At 57.8% G+C, this 17,886-nt stretch overlaps 1 protein-coding gene across 1 annotated transcript in view; it reads right to left on the reverse strand.

Moving 5' to 3' along the window:
• WWC2 (WW and C2 domain containing 2) overlaps positions 1–17,886 on the reverse strand; it is a 130,008-nt gene that overhangs the window by 19,746 nt on the left and 92,376 nt on the right. The window contains exons 9-15 of the mRNA XM_059685737.1: positions 14,282–14,524; positions 8,739–8,828; positions 7,372–7,985; positions 5,198–5,327; positions 3,697–3,780; positions 3,515–3,601; positions 1,207–1,399 (exon numbers count right to left, since the gene is read on the reverse strand). Of these exons, the coding sequence (XP_059541720.1) occupies positions 1,207–1,399; positions 3,515–3,601; positions 3,697–3,780; positions 5,198–5,327; positions 7,372–7,985; positions 8,739–8,828; positions 14,282–14,524 (1,441 nt within the window). The remainder of the gene's footprint in view (positions 1–1,206; positions 1,400–3,514; positions 3,602–3,696; positions 3,781–5,197; positions 5,328–7,371; positions 7,986–8,738; positions 8,829–14,281; positions 14,525–17,886) is intronic.

A 17,886-nucleotide genomic window follows, 5' to 3' on the forward strand; every position in this document is an offset into this window, starting at 1 on the left:
CTGTATCATTTTAGAAGAAGATCACTTAACATATTTATTAACTTTATGGAGCCGCTAACACATATATTTATACTAAGCCTTTCTGACAGCCTAGTCTATCTTTGCTTCTTGCTTTAAAAAATTCTTTTGTTAATCCTCACCCAAGGATATTTTTTCATTGATATTTTAGAGAGAGTGGGAGGGAGGGGGAGAGACAGAGAGAGAGAAACATGGATGTGAGAGAGACACATGGATTGGTTGCCTCCTGAACACGCCCCAACCAGGGCCGGGATGGAGCCTGCAACCGAGGTATGTGCCCTGGACCAGAACTGAACCCTGGATCCTTCAGTCTGTGGGCCAACGCTCTCTCCACTGAGCACACCAGCCAGGGCATCTTTGCTGCTTTCTAACTGCCTTCATTGTCAGACAATACCAGGCATTTTTATACACAGACAAAACATGAGTGAGAGATCTTTCACTCTTTTCAGCTTTGTGCATGGGGACAGGTGTTTGTGTCTCCCCTGCACCGCGGGAAAGGCTCGGTGAGAGACCCACCGTCCACCCAGCGCATTGGAGCACCGTATTTCACTCGTGTGGAATGGATTTCCGGTGTGATGCACGACAGTGCGTAAAAGTCACTGTCAGTTGTTCGAAGTCTTCTGCTTTAGCATTTAATGTCATAACTGCCCGAACTAACAATGGGCATGTCTTCCTACAATCTAGGGCCTAGACGCTCTGCTACCAAGGCTGGGAGAGTGAGCTGACACAGGGACCCTATACTCAGTGTCTTGCTCAATTTAAGTTTGTGACAGTGAATTGTGTGCGGGGTTATTTGGTGGCTGTACATCACCTCTCTCTGTGGTTCTTTATTGAAAATAGAGGCGACCATACCTTTTTTATACAAGTGACGAGGATTTCGTGAGATATATGTACAGAGCACCCAGCACAGACTCGTACTGAGTAACAAGCTCCCAGTGACAGACAGACAGACAGAGGTCAGAGGGTAGGAAGGGAAAGCAGCCTCTACAGAGTCACTGCGCAGAAGCAGAGGCCAAAGGTCTGGAAAAAGAACGAAAACCTGAGATCACGCCTTCACATGGAAGCTGAGACAGCCACTGGGTGTGTCGGCGCCCTGGGTGGGTGTGTGGTGACGTCGGGGCGGCACACAGCAACCAGAAACCTGGGGGTGTGCGGGCGAGGGTCCCGGGGCGGGACCGGGCCACCCACCAGGCACTCTTCCGTGCGGTGCGCGCGGGCGCAGCACAGGTCCACGCGCAGCGTCTTCTGCTGCAAGGCCGCCTGCGAGATGGCCACTCGGAACATGTCGCTGAACAGAAGGGGTTCCGTGGCCGGGTGCACCTTTGTTCGAAACAGACAGCTGACGTCCGTGGAGGAGGGGAGCAGAGCAACCCTGAAATACCTGCAGAGACAAGAGAGCAAACGACTTCAGGGCCCTGCAGCCACAGCGGGTTCACCACTGCGCCTGAGACTGTCTGCAAAGAGAGAAACAGGGGGGACGGACTCACATCAACGCAGAGCCCTGCTGCCGTCCCAGGTCCGTCCTGCTCAGCGACACAGGCCCTGCTCCCAGCCCACCCGCCCCTGCCACCAGTGCCCAGCACAGGCCCCTGGGCCCCAGCCCGCCACGCCCCCGGCCACAGCCAGCCACACTCATGGGCCACAGCCCGCCACGCCCAAGGGCCACAGCCAGTCACACTCATGGGCCATAGCCCACCACGCCCAAGGGCCACAGCCAGCCACACTCATGGGCCCCAGCCCACCACGCCCAAGGGCCACAGCCAGCCACACTCATGGGCCACAGCCCACCACGCCCAGGGCCACAGCCAGCCACACTCATGGGCCACAGCCCACCACGCCCAAGGGCCACAGCCAGCCACACTCATGGGCCACAGCCCACCACGCCCAGGGCCACAGCCAGCCACACTCATGGGCCACAGCCCACCACGCCCAAGGGCCACAGCCAGCCACACTCATGGGCCACAGCCAGCCACACTCATGGGCCACAGCCCACCATGCCCAGGGCCATAGCCAGCCACACTCATGGGCCACAGCCCACCACGCCCAGGGCCACAGCCAGCCACACTCATGGGCCACAGCCCACCATGCCCAGGGCCATAGCCAGCCACACTCATGGGCCACAGCCCACCACGCCCAAGGGCCACAGCCAGCGCACATGGCAGGAAGGCGAAGGCGGACAACACCATGGGACAGACACGCTGAACGCCCCACCTGCCCATGTACAGCCAACTCCACTGTAAGTGATTTCTGAGCCTGGGGAGGGAGGGACCCACTAGGTGACGTGCTCCCAAGAGCATCGTCCTGAGTCCTTAATTAGAGACGGCGGTGAGCACGTCCCCGGAATGCAACACATTGTCCTGCCAGAGGAGAAGGGCCGAGGAGCATTCTGGGCCAAAACTTAAAACAGATGGACTTCCACAGCCCAGTCTGGCATCTCAGAAGTATCAGACATGACAACCTGTGTTAGACTCTATGCTTTGCAACATTCAGAAGTTAGGGAGAAACAACTTGTAATACTACCTTAAAGTAAAGTTCCTGAGCGCACATTCTATGAGGACTCACAACTCTTGGAAACTGCACGAGATGCTTCCATTTAAATCCCAGGAAGAGAACACCCACTGAGCCCTCCCCGCCCACGCCAGGCCTGCGGGAGGCGTGTTCTAGGAGATGCCTCTCCATGGATCACTCTGCAAACGCACACGCCGACTGAGGAAGGGCACAGCGGCTGTGTGTTATGTCCACACTGACCATGGAGCTTCAGCGCTAGAGCCTGCTGGGCCCGGGGCTGCGGCTGAGGCTGGGGGCCGGCAGCATCTTCCCCGCCTCCGGGGACCAGCACGCGGAGAGCTGGGGGAGGGAAGGGTGGCTCCTTCTCCAGACCCCAGTGCTATGCACCAGCCGCCTCAGAACCACTACGGGACCCTAAAACGTTCCCGTGGAAACAGGTTCTTCGTGGTTTACAGCAAATGGCACTAAACGGGGGGGGTGGGGGGGGGAGTGGGTGCTTTCCTCTCCCCTTCAAGGCTCCCCTCCAACCTGCGGCCAGGAGCCCCAACAGGTACACCGGCCGCTGCCGACCAGGCACACTCCGCAGGCGGTAACTCGCAATAAACAGTGAGTTCTGAGTTGGAGGAAAAGCAACTGTTTTAAGGCCACGTCATCCTGGTCCCCGTCTTTGCAGGCCATTTTCTGGGGCTCGAGGTCAAGGCTGAGCATCACAGTCCCTGCCACACACAGCCCAGCATTTTACAGTTTCTGCTTGAAAAGTGAGATAAAAAGTCCTGGTTCCTGTTCTTAATAATGAATCGGCTGAACAACAATCCAAACCCCAATGCTTCTTCACATTCTCCCTTCCTCCCGTCCATCTGCTGCCGGTAGGTCCGGCGCCCGGCTCCGTGCCTGCACGCCGCCGCCGGAGGGACCGCTTGGTGACAGCGTAAATGTCTCCTGTGGACGGTTTTGATGGCCGCCATTTGCTCCTCACTGGTTTACTTACACTTTAGAAGTATGAGGTATCAGGAAGGCATGGAGATTCCGGAGTTGTGCTATAATCACCATGAAACTGGACCTTTTCGCATCGTATCTGTGGAAAGAGAGGCTGATGAAGTGAGGAGAGCGCCCAGGCCGGTGGTCCCCGCCCCGAATTCTAGGCCCGCCCCTGCCCGTGCACAGCTTTACCTGAGCCCGATCTGCACCTGCGCCGTCTCCATGACGACGCCAGCATCCTCTTCACCGTAGGCAACGTCTCCCACTTCACTGGGTCTGGGAACCGGAGACAGGGGCGCAGGAGAGCGGCTCATTAATGGGGAGCTCGATGGTATGGTTACCATCTGCCACTGGACCAACTTGAGTGAAAACCCGAATTCCCAGCACCCGGGGGGGCGCTCACTCAGCTCTCCCTCACCTTGTCAGGAGGGTCTGTCTCTGACCCTTTAGGGCAGCAGTTCTCAACCTGTGGGTCGCGACCCCTTTGGGGGTCGAACGACCCTTTCACAGGGGTCGCCTAAGACCATCGGAAAACACATATATAATTACATATTGTTTTTGTGATTGATCGCTATGCTTTAATTATGTTCAATTTGTAACAATGAAATTGGGGGTCACCACAACATGAGGGACTGTATTAAAGGGTCGCGGCCTTAGGAAGGTTGAGAACCACTGCTTTAGAGGACCGACTTCCTGGTGCCTCCGTGGGTACACTGCACCCTGCACCCATTCCCAGCTCCCAAAACCTACTCGGGAGCTGATGGCCACGCAGGTGGCCAGCCCCGCCAGCATTCTCATCCAAGTCAGGGTAAGTCTCAAGGAGACGTGTCTGAGGAAGGACAGCCCCTGCTTGTCCCTCCCTGTGACATGCTATCCCTCCCTGTGACATGCTGTCCATCCCTGGCTGACATGCGTTCTGTCCCTCCCTAACATGTATGTTTGTCCATGTGACATGCTCTCCCTTCCTGGCTGACATGCGTGTCTGTCCCTGTGACATGCTCTCCCTCCTTGGCTGACATGTGTGTCTGTCTCTGTGACATGCTGTCCCTCCCTGGCTGACATGTGTGTCTGTCCCTCCCTGGCTGACATGTGTGTCTGTCTCTGTGACATGCTGTCCATCCCTGGCTGACATGCATGTCTGTCCCTCCCTGGCTGACATGTATGTCTGTCCCTCCCTGGCTAACATGCTGTCCCTTTCTGGCTGATATGCCTGTCTGTCCCTGTGACATGCTGTCCCTCCCTGGCTGACATGCATGTCTGTCCCTCCCTGGCTGACATGTGTGTCTGTCTCTGTGACATGCTGTCCATCCCTGGCTGACATGCATGTCTGTCCCTCCCTGGCTGACATGCTGTCCCTCCCTGGCTGACATGTATGTCTGTCCCTCCCTGGCTGACATGCTGTCCCTTTCTGGCTGATATGCCTGTCTGTCCCTGTGACATGCTGTCCATCCCTGGCTGACATGCTGTCCCTTCCTGGCTGACATGTATGTCTGTCCCTCCCTGACTGACATGCGTGTCTGTCCCTGGCTGCGGACCATTTTTGACACAGACTGACATGTGCAGGCACACGTTTCCTCAGTGCTGCCCCCGAGGCTGCGGGAGCGACTGAGGGTGGCGGGACACCCTGGCCCGTGACCCACACGCGCTCGGGGTGGGGGTTCCGGGGGAGCCCCCCGCTGCACGGGAGCCTTACTGCTTCACAAAGCCTTCGTAGACGCCGCTGTCTCCCGCCACCGACTCGTCCGACACGGCCGCCGACACGCACGCGGTCCTCTCCCCCAGCAAGTGCGCGCCTCTCCTTTTGGGGGCCGCCTTTTCCACGTCTGAGGGGAGAGGGCACTCATGAGGTTTCTGATCAGGACACGTTAAGGATAAAATACGCCCGTTCCCCAGCATCAGAGACGTTTCCATGACCGAGCGCCCAGCGCCCGGCAGGAAAGGACCCATCAGCCAATGTCATTTTTTTTTTTTTTTTAATAAAACCTTTGTCCTCCTGAGTCTTTGGCACCAACGGCGCCGTTGGTCTCTACCCCCTGGCCCTGTTGTGCTCCCGCCTCTGCGTCCTGACCGTACATCTAGGAAGAGGTTGGGGGTTACGGCTTCAGGTGGCGTGCTGATGGCTGGCGGTGGGACTGCTTCCCTCTGGAGGACGGAGTGCCCTCTCTCCGCCCACCCCCACGGAGGGGTGAGGGTGACACATGACTTATCCATCAGTCCCAGGAGCAACCGGGCGGCCTGAGACCGACTCTGACAATGAGAGAGGCTGACCACGAAGGACGGGGACTTATTCCAGCTCCGTGTCTGTCACCAGCAGGGACTGCTGGCAGCAGAGTGAGTATAAAAGGAACCCGGCTGCACCCGCAGGGGACTCCAGGGCATGGAGGGGCAGACACCGTCCCCGTGAGCCACCCGCCCCACACGAAGGTCAGACACGTCCAAGAAATGGAAGGCCCTTCGTCCACGCACAGAAGAGCGGCACAAAGCACCTGCTTCTCCCTCTCCTCTCGTGATGCCAGAGGTTTGCAGGACCAGGGCCAGCAGCGTGTGACCCCTCTCCATACGTCATCGTAATTCCCATAAGCCAGTGCGGTACAGCCCGCCCGCTGGGTGCCTCATGGACACGCACCCCCCCCAGCCCCTCAGGAGTAGAGACACACCTTCCCCCTTTCCCAGGAGGAACAACCCCTGGGGAGACGGGGTCCATGCTGGCCAGGACACGCCAGCCAGCGGGGCAGCCACCATGCGAGCAGGCGAGGCTGGCTCCAGGGGGAGCTCCTGGCACCCCAGGCTTTGCGCTTTGGAGCCCCCCTCTTGCGCTATTTCCTTGTGGCTGATTGTTTCAGAAAAGCGTGACTTGGGCTCTGGCACCGGCCAGGCAGCAGCACACGAGCCACACAGATGCTCCTGTGCCCGCCTCTGCCCCGCCCCAGGCCCCGGGCGGGCGGGGTCTCCGTCTTCAGGGATGGAAACCACGCAAACAAGATGGATTCTTCTCTCTCCTTAAACATCTGAACTGGCCAATCAAGGAATACTTGGACTCCTAGGACCATGAAGACCCATTAAACAGGCTCCTTGAAACAGCAAGAAAACGCCCGCGAGGAGGCCGTGCTCTGGCGTGTCACGGGCACAGTCACACGTGCAGTGTGGACAGGGCTCCGGGGCCACGCGGGGGCTACTTATGCTTCGTTTCAGGCCAGTGCCACGGCAGACCGCCCTCCTCGACCACAGCTGTGCTCGTGTGCCAACAGGGCACCTCTGTCCTCTCTGCAGCCACACCGGCTCCGCAGAGGGAAACTATCCCGGTAAAGAGAATTCTCCGTTCCTGTCTGAGCAGAACCGAGGGAGAGCTGCTGCCTCCCGCCCTGCAAGGAGCACGGAGGCCAGCAGGTGGCAGCGTGGCACCGTTCCTGGCCACCCTACCCCAGGCACTGGGCAGCGAGTCTGTGAGCATCTGGCTGGAAACCACCGTGTTTGTACAGAATCCCCGGGGCAGCCTGAACACCGAGCCGGCACTGACGACAGGATGCTAACGGCTTTGGTTCTCGTCTGGTTTGGGCCAGCTTTGCACAGAAAGCCCTTCTCTCGGCCTTGTCCTTCCAGAACCGAAGCTGCCCGAAGTGCCACGTGTCCACACACACAGGGGGTCGGACAGCAGAGCAGAAACCAGCGACTAAGTCACCACCCAGGGAAGGCGCTTCCTATTTGATAAAGAAAAGTGTCTAGGGATATCACCTAAACACGCCTTGGACGAAGCAAATTAAAAAGAGCAGGGGGACTAGCACCGCTGGTGTAAGTGGAAAAAGCCACCCTCCCATCATTCCCCTTAAGACGGCCCAGCGGGGACCAGCCAGCGACGCCCACAGGTACCTGCGGCGCCTTCGTAGAATGGCTCCCTGGCGCCTTCGCGCAGGTCTCTGTCCTCTAACAGGGCCTGGGACGCGCCTCCCGCGTCGGCGTCCAGCAGGGTCTGGCTGTCGCCGAGGCCCATGTCTGCGAAGTGGCCGCTCACGTCGCAGTCGTCGAAGTCGGCGGCGAACCGGTGGAGAGGGGCGTCGTGGGAAGACATGGGGAAGGTGCCTTCCAGCACCAGGGGGGAGCCGGGCGGGGACAGGGAGGACAGGGAGGACCGCGAGGACAGGGACGTCACAGACTTGGGGGCCTCGGTCGGCGGGGGCGCGGGGCCCACGGCGGCCGCCCCGCAGGGACCGCTCTGGCCGGGCTGGCTGGGGGACCTGACCACTTCGTGCTCGTGGATGGTGGTGATGGGCCCGGAAGGGACGTAACCGCCCTTTTCTTGCAGGAGGAAGTCCAGTTTGTACTGATAGTCCGCGTCGAGCTGGTCGCCCGGGCTGGTGTAGAAGAGCTCGCTGGAGCTGAGGGAGTTGAGCGAGCCCCGGCTGGAGGTGTTCAGGGACCCGCGGCTGGAGGCCAGGGAGCCCAGGCTGCTCCCGGACGACACGGACAGGGTGCTGGCGGAGAGGCTGCGGGAGGAGGAGCGCGATGGTCAGAGCCGGACTCATCAGGGAGCCCAGGCCAGCCCCCTGGCTCTTCAGACCCCGCGAGGCCAGAACGGCCCCAGTGGTGGGCTTCTTCACGAACCCTGCAACCTGGCCCTCCGCTGCTCTCTCCGCAGTAACCCTGCTCTTATCCAAAACCACCCCCCTCGCAAAAGACACAAAACCGGGGGAATCAAATCCCTGTCGGCAAATCTACCCGCACAGGGACCCAGAGCAAGGATGAAATTTAAAATACAGACGGGTAAACAGGACCAAGTGCTAGTGCAGTCACTTCGCTGAACAAACGGCACTTTCTGAGAGAAACGAGGCGCGGTGAGGAAGCAGAGCTGACAGAGCTGGGCTCCCCCACCTCCCCTCGCGTGTGAGTGTTAAATAGTGACGGTGTTCTCGGACGTAGCTGCCGCCGCCCCCCGCCCCCCTTTCAAAAGAAGGGCTGATGTGGAGAAAACATGCCATTTCCCTAAGTGTGTACTGAAGCTAAACACACCTGTTTCCCACTAGAGATTTCAAATGTGTTTCAAATGCCACCTTGAGGTTCATGAAAGAAAAGCCTATGCAACCTTAAGTTTGGTCATTCAAGTTTGAATTGTACTAGCACAACGTACGTTCCTTTCTTGTAAACAGTTGAACATAAAGAGAAAAGCAATCAAAGGTGGATGAAAACATTCCTGAATGCCGTCAGGAAAGGACGTCCCCTCGAGAGCCCGAGAGACTTGCCTTTTCAGCTCTGAGTGCAGATAAGTAGTTAATTTGGTCGTTTCTTCGAGTTTCTGGAGCAGCTCCTTCCTTCGCTCTTCCAGTTTCAATCTAGAAAAAAAACCACGGAAATGAATTTATATTTTCAAATGACGATGAGAAAACACGGAGACTGAAGGGAAAGATTACCATCATACAAACATTACGCGCCCCGAGGGGGGGTGGCGCCTGTGAACTTGATGGCGAGGGAGCAGCCCCGGCAGGAAGTGAAGTGCGCAGAAGCGCCTCGTTAGCATAATTGAGGATGCTGTGAATTTGGTTTTCTACAATTTTCTTCAACGGGCGAAAAACCTCATGCTCCCTCGAATTACAGAAAGAGAGTGAGAAGGAAAACAAGGCACTAACCGAGATCACAGACGCCCACTGGCCCGTGCTGGGCTCCCGGTCCTGAAACAATGTAACAGCAATAACGAGTCATAAAAGGTCACCGAGGTGCTGGATAGGTAGGGACTCTGCCAAAGGAGTGTTTAGTGATAAAAATTCCAATCTTAATTCGACGGGAACGTTAGTGATTAAGAAACCAGTTAGTCCAAATGTCTGTGCAAGAGAGACATCGCTATGACTATCCCTCCGTCCACAGGACAGCCATCGCCGCACCAGATCCTCATGGAGCTCCGTGCACTTCACTGCACTAGTCGGGGGTTTGTGAAAATCAGATGTTCCGGAACTGTGCACGCGAAGAAGCCATCGGAAAACACACTCAGCTCCCAGGTTATGCAGCTAGGAGCCTGCACGAGGGCCGCTGCGTCATCTCAGGGCCCTCAGACGTCATGGAAACGAGCCATTCAGAGGGGTGCACGGGCTGCGGCAGGGGACGCGGAACACCATGGTGTGCCGGCTGGTGCTGTGCTGGCTGGGCGTCCTTAGGAGAGCCACTCGTCCAGGCCTCAGCCTACTCATCTGTGCAATGGGGAGCACAGTCCACCTGACCCTGCCGGTGAGGCTGTGGAGGCAACCAAGTGGGGAGCGTGTGTGTGGGGCGCGCTCAGACATCAACACAGACCAGCCCGCTCAGAGCCTCACGCCTTGCAAGGTGGCCATATAAACATTAACTCCTCTCCTGGGAAGAAAAAGAAAATTTCCCTAATTTCCAGCTCCTTTGAAATGTTATGTATGTTTTAGGCAGTAAGAAAACATGCCCCTATTTTATTTATAGGTATTTTTCCTTTGATGTGTCACCAACACAATTTCATTATATGTTAAAATAAAAAAAGTCATTCTTGTCATTTTGTTTAGGACTTCAAAGGGCGGTAAAGTCTTAATTCACAGCTTTCAAAGGTGGGTTTTGAAAAGGAGTACAGGCCGTACTTTTAAGATCTCTTAAACATAAATCAGAACTCAACAAGGAAAAATATTAACACAAAACAGATGAAAGGAAGGAAGGTCTGGAGAAAGCCCCCCGTCTCCTCAGAGCTGAGTCTTCTGAGCAGCAGAAGCCTTTCTAATTCCGGATAAAGCTAAATAGTGCACAAGCGAACGAAGGCTCTTTCTGGCGTGTGAAGGAGGCGACAGCACGACGTTAGCGTGTTTCACGCTAAAATGTAAAATCCGTCTGGCTGTGTGGCTCAGTGGTTGAGCATTGACCAGCGAACCAGGAGGTCACGGTTCGAGTCCTGGTCAGGGCACATGCCGGGTGGCGGGCTCCATCCCCAGGGGAAGGAGAGGGGCCGGTGAGGCGCTGCGGTCCTTTAAGACAGAACAGGGCGGCATCTGCCGAGGCTGCCCCTGTCACACTCTGTCCTGTTCCCGAAGGTGTGAGGCGGCAAGGCCCGGGCAGGTCCCCACTCCCTGCTACTGGCCCCGCCTGACTCAGACCACCCAGAACTTGGCAGGTAGGCACATTTTCAGGTCACCTGCTGAAATAGTAGGTCCCTTTTCATTAAAAAATAGAGGACACTCATACCCCACCTGCTCACTTTAAAATTCTTCTCAGGATCAGTGACAAAAATATTAGTCATGCGCCTGAGAGATGGACTGTCGTTCACTGCTGTGCAAACATTACCAAGCACAGGTATACAAGCCCGGGTGCGAGCCTGCCCCACACCGGGGCCACACGGGCAGCCCGTGGCGCCAGGGCCACACGCCTGCACAGCAGGCCACTGCACAAAAGCACGAGAGCAAATCCAGCACAAGAGACCACGCTGCGATTGAGGGACACAGTAAACACGAGATGCAAGAGGCTACGGTGACGGAACATGGCACACCGGTTGTTGTTTCTAAGTGCTCTTTTTTGACGTGCTCTAAAAAACATTGGTTTTTAACAGCAAGCTTTTAAAAAGTACTCTCTCTAGAGTACACTCAAATGTAACCATAAAACAGTTTGCTATGGGGGTTTATGCAGGTAGGAGCCGGCACGGGGGCCGTCTGCGTCTTCTAACGGTCCTTAGACGTCATGGAAACGAGCCATTCAGAGCGGTGCCCGAGCTGCAGCAGGGGACCTGGAACACGGGCTCTGGGCTTGGGGGTGCTGTGCTGGCTGTGCATCCTTAGGACAGCCACTCAGGCCAGGCCTCAGCCTTCTCATCTGTGAAATGGGGAGCACAGTCCTACTGAGCCTGCCAGCAAACTTTTTAAAAGTGCTCTTTCTAGAGGACATTCAGATATGATACAAACGTATAGTGTGGTTAAGTACACACAGCAGCCATTTATCGTCATCACCAGCTACTCTGTACTGTATGTAACTGTGTGCGCTCTGCGCCCACACGACTGGCAGCGCAGTGGGTCTGGTTACACCCGTGTCACCACAAACACGTGAGTACCGTGTTGTACCACACCCCTACGATGGCTATGGCGCCGCCAGGTGTAGGAATTTTTCAGCTCCATTATAACCTGGAGATCACCGTTGTATATGTGGGCCAGCACTGACTAAAATGTCCTTATGTGGTGCATGACTGCATGAAGAAATAATTAAAACATCTGGGCAAGATACGAGAGAAAGCCTCTAAGATTTGTGAGAAACAGGGAGCAATGTTAAGACCTTGTCAGTATGGGAAAGCACAGGGCAGGCATCTTGGTAACTGTGTGGACAGGATACGGGAAGTCCCACACTTTCACTTGGGAGCAATTTCTTTGCTGAGGGTCCCTCACTGAGCAGGTCTCTTTCCGATATGCTTTGCCACCACCAGGGGGCGAGCTCAGCCACCGCTGTCCGGAGTCAGGGAGTCAGGGACTGGCAGGACAGTGCTGGAGGGCACAGGTCACAGAGCGGCTGAAAACTCACAGATTCCGACAGTTATCATATATGTGCGAACCAAAGCTTAAAAGCCAACGTCTGAGCAGTTAGAACAAAGTAAACAGCTAATGCTACTTCATCAGTGATCTTTGAGCTCCAGCCCTGATCGGAAAGCCGATTACAGCCAACAAACCAATGGCCTGCCTTTCTCTCCCCCAGGACACGGGTGAGGGCTGTGTCCCTCCCTCCCAGCCCCACAGACTGAGCAGAGAGGCTGAGGACTCAGTCTTCCCACAGGACAGGTGCTGTACGATACGTAACATTTAGCAAGTGCTACGCACCACTCAGAACATCACTGGCATTTTATACACGGGCCACACAAGGCTGCCCATGCTTCATAGTTACTGATGACTGTCACTTTTATCCTAGAAATGACAGGTGTCCAAACGCAGACACCCACCACCAGGTAACTCGGGAAACAACTGCCTCCTGCCTCACACCGTCCCTTTTTGGTCCTTCGGTCTTTGCCGCGGGGACCCTTCCCGGCCAGCCCTGCTCAGTCTGCCTCGGGCCGAGGGGCTGAGCTCCATCAGCTCCTCCAGACACCAGCGCAAGAGCAGGAGGGGAGGAGAGGGGCCGGTGAGGCGCTGCGGTCCTTTAAGGCAGAACAGGATGGCATCTGCAGAGGCTTCCCCTTGGCACACTCTCTCCTGTGCCCTAAGGTGAGGCGGCAGCTGTGCGTTATCTTGACCCACGTTTTCACTTACAAAGGCCAGTTCTCCCAGGGCGGTTAGACGCAGGGCAGGCAAGTCCACCCACGCTGCCACCTAACCTGGGATGTCAGGAGACTTATTTTTCCCTCCCTCCATCCTCCCCACCACCCTGTTTTATTTTTATTGATTTCAGAGAAGAAGGGAGATGAGAGAAACATCAATGATGAGAGAGAATCACGGATCAGCTGCCTCCTGCACGCCCCACACTGGGATCGAGCCTGCAACCAGGAATCGAGCTGTGATCTCTTGGTTTCTAGGTCAACACTCAACCACTGAGCCACGCTGCCGACTCATGTTTTGGTATTATGTAGATACACGACCTGACACATTTATAGAGCACAAGGAATTAGAAGGCAAGGAGCCGAGAAGGTACAAAAAGTAGAGGGACTGGGTCCGGCTGGGTACTGGGACGTTACCTCCAGTTACTTGGGATTACACGAATGTGAGTTTCTTTCCTGTCACCTTGGACTGGACCCTGCTCCTCCCCTGGTGGCCTGAGGGTGTGTGGTGGCTCAGATGCCACCTGGTCCGCAGCTGGCACAGGTGTCGGCTGTCAGTCATCAGGTGCAGATGTGCGCCTGTCACACCAACACCCGGGGGTCCCCTGCCTAACAGTCCTGCTGATCTGACTGCAGAATTGGATTTTTAAGATTAAATGATCAATTCACACCTTCCCGCAGAGATGAGAAAACCGCTTTACATGTCACCTCCTGCAGAGGAGGCTCTCAACGGGCAAAGTCCACGAGGACATTCCGTGACCTGGGGAGAGGTCCAGGGAGCGAGCTGACCTTCCCTGTGAAATGAGAAGTGACTCTTTTTGCATCCTTGTGAGTAATGAACCCAGAAGAGGAAGCCTGGGGGCTCCCACCAACCAGGTAATCTCGCTCATCAGGGGCTCGGTTTACGGTACGGTTACCAGCGCGGTCATGACGCTCTGTGTCCTTCGCTTTCAGCACCTCCCTCGGCACCTTCCCGATCCTCACAGACCGGAGGAGCTGCGGGACGCGGGACTCAAGGGATAGCGGACGGGTGCTTGATGGCTGGACAGGAAGAGCCACCGGGCACAGCGCACCGAGAGCACGGAGCCCAGGGGCCGGGCACCAGCACGGCTGAGACACACCCACAGGCCTCCCGGCCCGGCCCGGGGACACCCACCTCTCAGCCAGCGCCCGGCCCCGGGGACACCCACCTCTCGGCCAGCGCCCGGCTGGGGGGACACCCACCTCTCGGCCAGCGCCCGGCTGGGGGCGCCCACCTCTCGGCCAGCGCCCGGCCCCGGGGACACCCACCTCTCGGCCAGCGCCCGGCTGGGGGGACACCCACCTCTCGGCCAGCGGCCTGGCCCCGGGGACACCCACCTCTGGGCCAGCGCCCGGCCCCGGGGACACCCACCTCTCGGCCAGCGCCTGGTCCCGGGAACACCCACCTCTCGGCCAGCGCCCGGCTGGGGGCGCCCCGCACAGACAGCGGCCCGGCCCCGGGGACACCCACCTCTCGGCCAGCGCCTGGCCCCAGGGACACCCACCTCTCGGCCAGCGCCCGGCCCGGGGGACACCCACCTCTCGGCCAGCGCCCGGCTGGGGGCGCCCCGCACGGACAGCAGCTCCGCCTCCAGCCGCTGGCGGTCGGCCTCCAGGCGCTCCAGCTCGTCACGGGTGCGTTTCTGCGGAGTGACGAACTGCAGCTCCTTCAGAAGCTCTTCTTTCTCGTGAATCAGCATCAGCTTCTCCTTCTCAACATCCAGCGCCCCGGGCCAGGCCTCACTGTCCAGTTTCGACAGCTCGATCTTCAGGTTGGCCATGCTGGGCAGAGGAGAGGGGAGCGTGAGCCTCACTAAGGGGTGTGAGCCTCGCAGGGGTGTGAGCCTCACTAAGGGGTGTGAGCCTCGCAGGGGTGTGAGCCTCACTAAGGGGTGTGAGCCTCACTAAGGGGTGTGAGCCTCACAGAGTTGTGAGGCCCCCCCAGGAGGTGTGAGCCTCACTAAGGGGTGTGAGCTCTGTCAGTCTCTGGGCCTGGCTCTGTGCTTAGCTGTCACCATGTCACTGTCCCACCTTTCAAGTCTGGTGAGCACACCCCCGCTCTGAGAAAAGGGTGAAGGTCACAGCACGCAGAAGCTCCAAAGCAGGGGCTCCGGGACCCTGGCAGGTGGCGGAGGAGACCCGGAGGCCCCCACTAAAAGCTGCGGTGCCCCGAGTGCCACCGTTACAGAGCTGAGACGCTGTCCCCAGGGTGGCTTGGGGGAACTGGCACACGAGCCAAGCGGGGAAGGAGGAGGGAGAAGAGCGGCGGGTGGGCGAACCGGGATTAAGACAGTCACCCCACCACGGCCCCATGGCACCGAGAGCGGGCAGGGCCTCACTGCTTTCCCCTGGGCTGTGCCCTGCGATGCCCCTCCCTGCTGTGCTGGCGTCTACGCTGCACGGAGCAGCGCCGGCATCCCTGCCTTCGGCCTGGCCTCCCCTGCACACAGGCACCTGGCTGCTCGGCAGCAGACAGCCCAGCTGGCTGCATCACTGGAGTGACAACAGGTGTGAGTGGGGGACAGCGAGGGAGGAGGAGGAAGGAAAGCAGCGAAGGGAAACTTGGCCGGTTTCATAATTTTGCCTGACCCCGCATTTCTCTCTGTGCAGAGCCTTCCACTCGGTGGGCAGGTGACCTCCCGATTCACCTGCACAATAACCGCGCTGCGGCTCGGTGAGGGCGCCAGTGGCTCACAGGGTCAAAGGCTCAGGGCCCCGGGGACCAATGGCACAAGACCACCTGTGAACACAGCTGGCGTCCTGTAAAAAGTGTGAGAGGATTGCTTTGGCTTGCGACAGAGCACGCCAGAATGTGAAACCCAGAAAGGGGATTCTGTTTTTCCCTTTTTATGGAAGAAGCTGTAGAAGAGGAGGAAAAAGGTGAACAGAAAACGTTATCAGGACAAAGACGGAAGCAGTTGCACATCCTCGTGCCAGAAGTTTCTTGTTTTGGTTAAAAATAAAGTCGCCGCCTCCAATGGGCACGTGTCTATCACGGACTCTGATTCCACCCGCCGTCGGCATCGCTGAGGGATGGAGCGTCAGCTACTCCTCAGCTGGGGCCACTCAACCACACAACCGTCTCCACGTTCGGAAAAATGAATCATCAAAATGCTAACTAAGCATGGCATTATGAGCTTCATTAGGCACACAGCAAAGGCGGAGGAGAAAGCAGGCCTCCAGACACAGCCGCCTCCACTCACTCATTCAGGATCGAGGAAGAAACAGCGTTTCCCACACACGCACAAACCCTGGCGATTCCCCTCGTCAGCACCGCTAGTCCCTTTGACAGAAGCCCGCATCAGGGAGGACAGCAACGCCCCCTTGCGGGGAAGAACCAGCCTCACCCAGTTACCCAGCTGACCCCGGAGCGACATGCACGGAGGAGAGGCCTCTGGCCCTGACCCAGCACCAGGCAGGTGTGGATTTTATCTGGAGACGGCGCACCCCATCTGGGGACAAAGCAGGAAATGCGGGGACACCTGGAGCGGTGCTGTGCCAGCTGCCGATGGAGGAACAGGTCAGGACCAAAGTGCAGCGAGCGCTCCAGCTGCCGCAAGGAAGTCGGGCCAAGCCCCCAGAACGCGGAGCACGGGCCTGCCTCTCAGGTTCAACCTGAGTGTGGCCGTCTCCTTAGAAAACCAGGCACAAGTCCTGGCGTGGCCCAGTGCAGACCCGGTACTGACTAATGGTCCAGCATGGCCACCACAGACCCGGTGCTGACTGCTGACGGCCCGGCGTGGCCCCCGCAGGCCCGGTGCTGACTGCTGACGGCCCGGCGTGGCCCCCGCAGGCCCGGTGCTGAGGGCTAACGACCGGCGTGGCCACCGCAGGCCCGGTGCTGACTGACGGTCCGGCGTGGCCACCGCAGACCCAGTGCTGACTGCTGATGGCCCGGCGTGGCCACCGCAGACCCGGTGCTGACTAATGGCCTGACGTGGCCACCGCAGACCCAGTGCTGACTGACGGCCCGGCGTGGCCACCGCAGACCCGGTGCTGACTGCTGACGGCCTATGTGCTCACAGCCTGAGGACTGCAACCCTCCCACAGCCGGTTCCGTGGCCCAGGGCCACGAAACCAGTGTCCGAGTACCGCCTGGGCGCTGAGGAGCAGGCGATAAAGCCCACAAAATGCTTCCTGACCTCGGGAAACGGACCACCTCCCGGGACAAATTCACAGGCATAGGCATTAGCATTAGTCAGTAAAGTATTGGGAGAGACCAAGAGACTTGCTCGAGCTCCCGTGGACAGTAATTTGTGGAGCGAAGCTGAGGGTGCTTCTAGGAAACTGAAGGACTGAGTCACGTTCCTAACAGAGCTGCAGAGGCAAATAGTGCTTTTAGGCCAGCGGTTCTCAACCTGTGGGTCGCGGCCCCTTTGGGGATCCAACGACCCTTTCACAGGGGTCGCCTAAGACCATCCTGCATATCAGATATTTACATGATGATTCATAACAGTAGCAACATTACAGTTATGAAGTAGCAACGACAATAATTTTATGGTTGGGGGTCCCTACCACATGAGGAACTGTATTAAAGGGTCGCGGCATGAGGAAGGTTGAGAACCACTGATTTAGGGGATCAAGTAATCACGCTGTTAAGCCAGAAGCCTCTCAGAACCCTGGTGATGCTTCTAAATGACCATCACACAGCCATGCACACACGTCAGCCTGCCCCCCCCCCCCCGCCCCCCGCCCGCCCCCGCCGTGGGCTCCCAGCCACGGGACCGGGCGCTCAGCAGGTTCTCTCTCTGAGGCTCCAGGCTCGTGCGGAGCAATAGGCAGGTTTCTCTGTCCCGTGCTGAGTGATGCTGCAGCCCACCCCGTGCCTTCCTAAATGGCATATCAATAGCATTATTAAAATCTTAAAAGGAAAACCACGACATCAAGCGTTTAGTATGGCTCCCTCCCTCAAAACATGCAAGGCGCCCCGTATCGTGGAAACAAGCTGCGTCTGCCTACGAGGCAAGAACGGGGAGTCCCTCATGCTTCCCCTCGAGAGTCACGGGGAGAAAAAGCCGGCACAGGGTGTGACGGGGGCTCGGGAGGTGAGAGAGGGAGATCTCTCGTCCCTCTCCAGGAACTAGGCCCTGCACAGTCACCTCGGACTTCGAGGACATTAGCAGGAGCCCCCCAGACAGAGGCGC

The sequence above is a fragment of the Myotis daubentonii genome, chromosome 2 (assembly GCF_963259705.1).
Source record: "Myotis daubentonii chromosome 2, mMyoDau2.1, whole genome shotgun sequence".
In the NCBI taxonomy this organism is placed as follows: Eukaryota; Metazoa; Chordata; class Mammalia; order Chiroptera; family Vespertilionidae; genus Myotis; species Myotis daubentonii.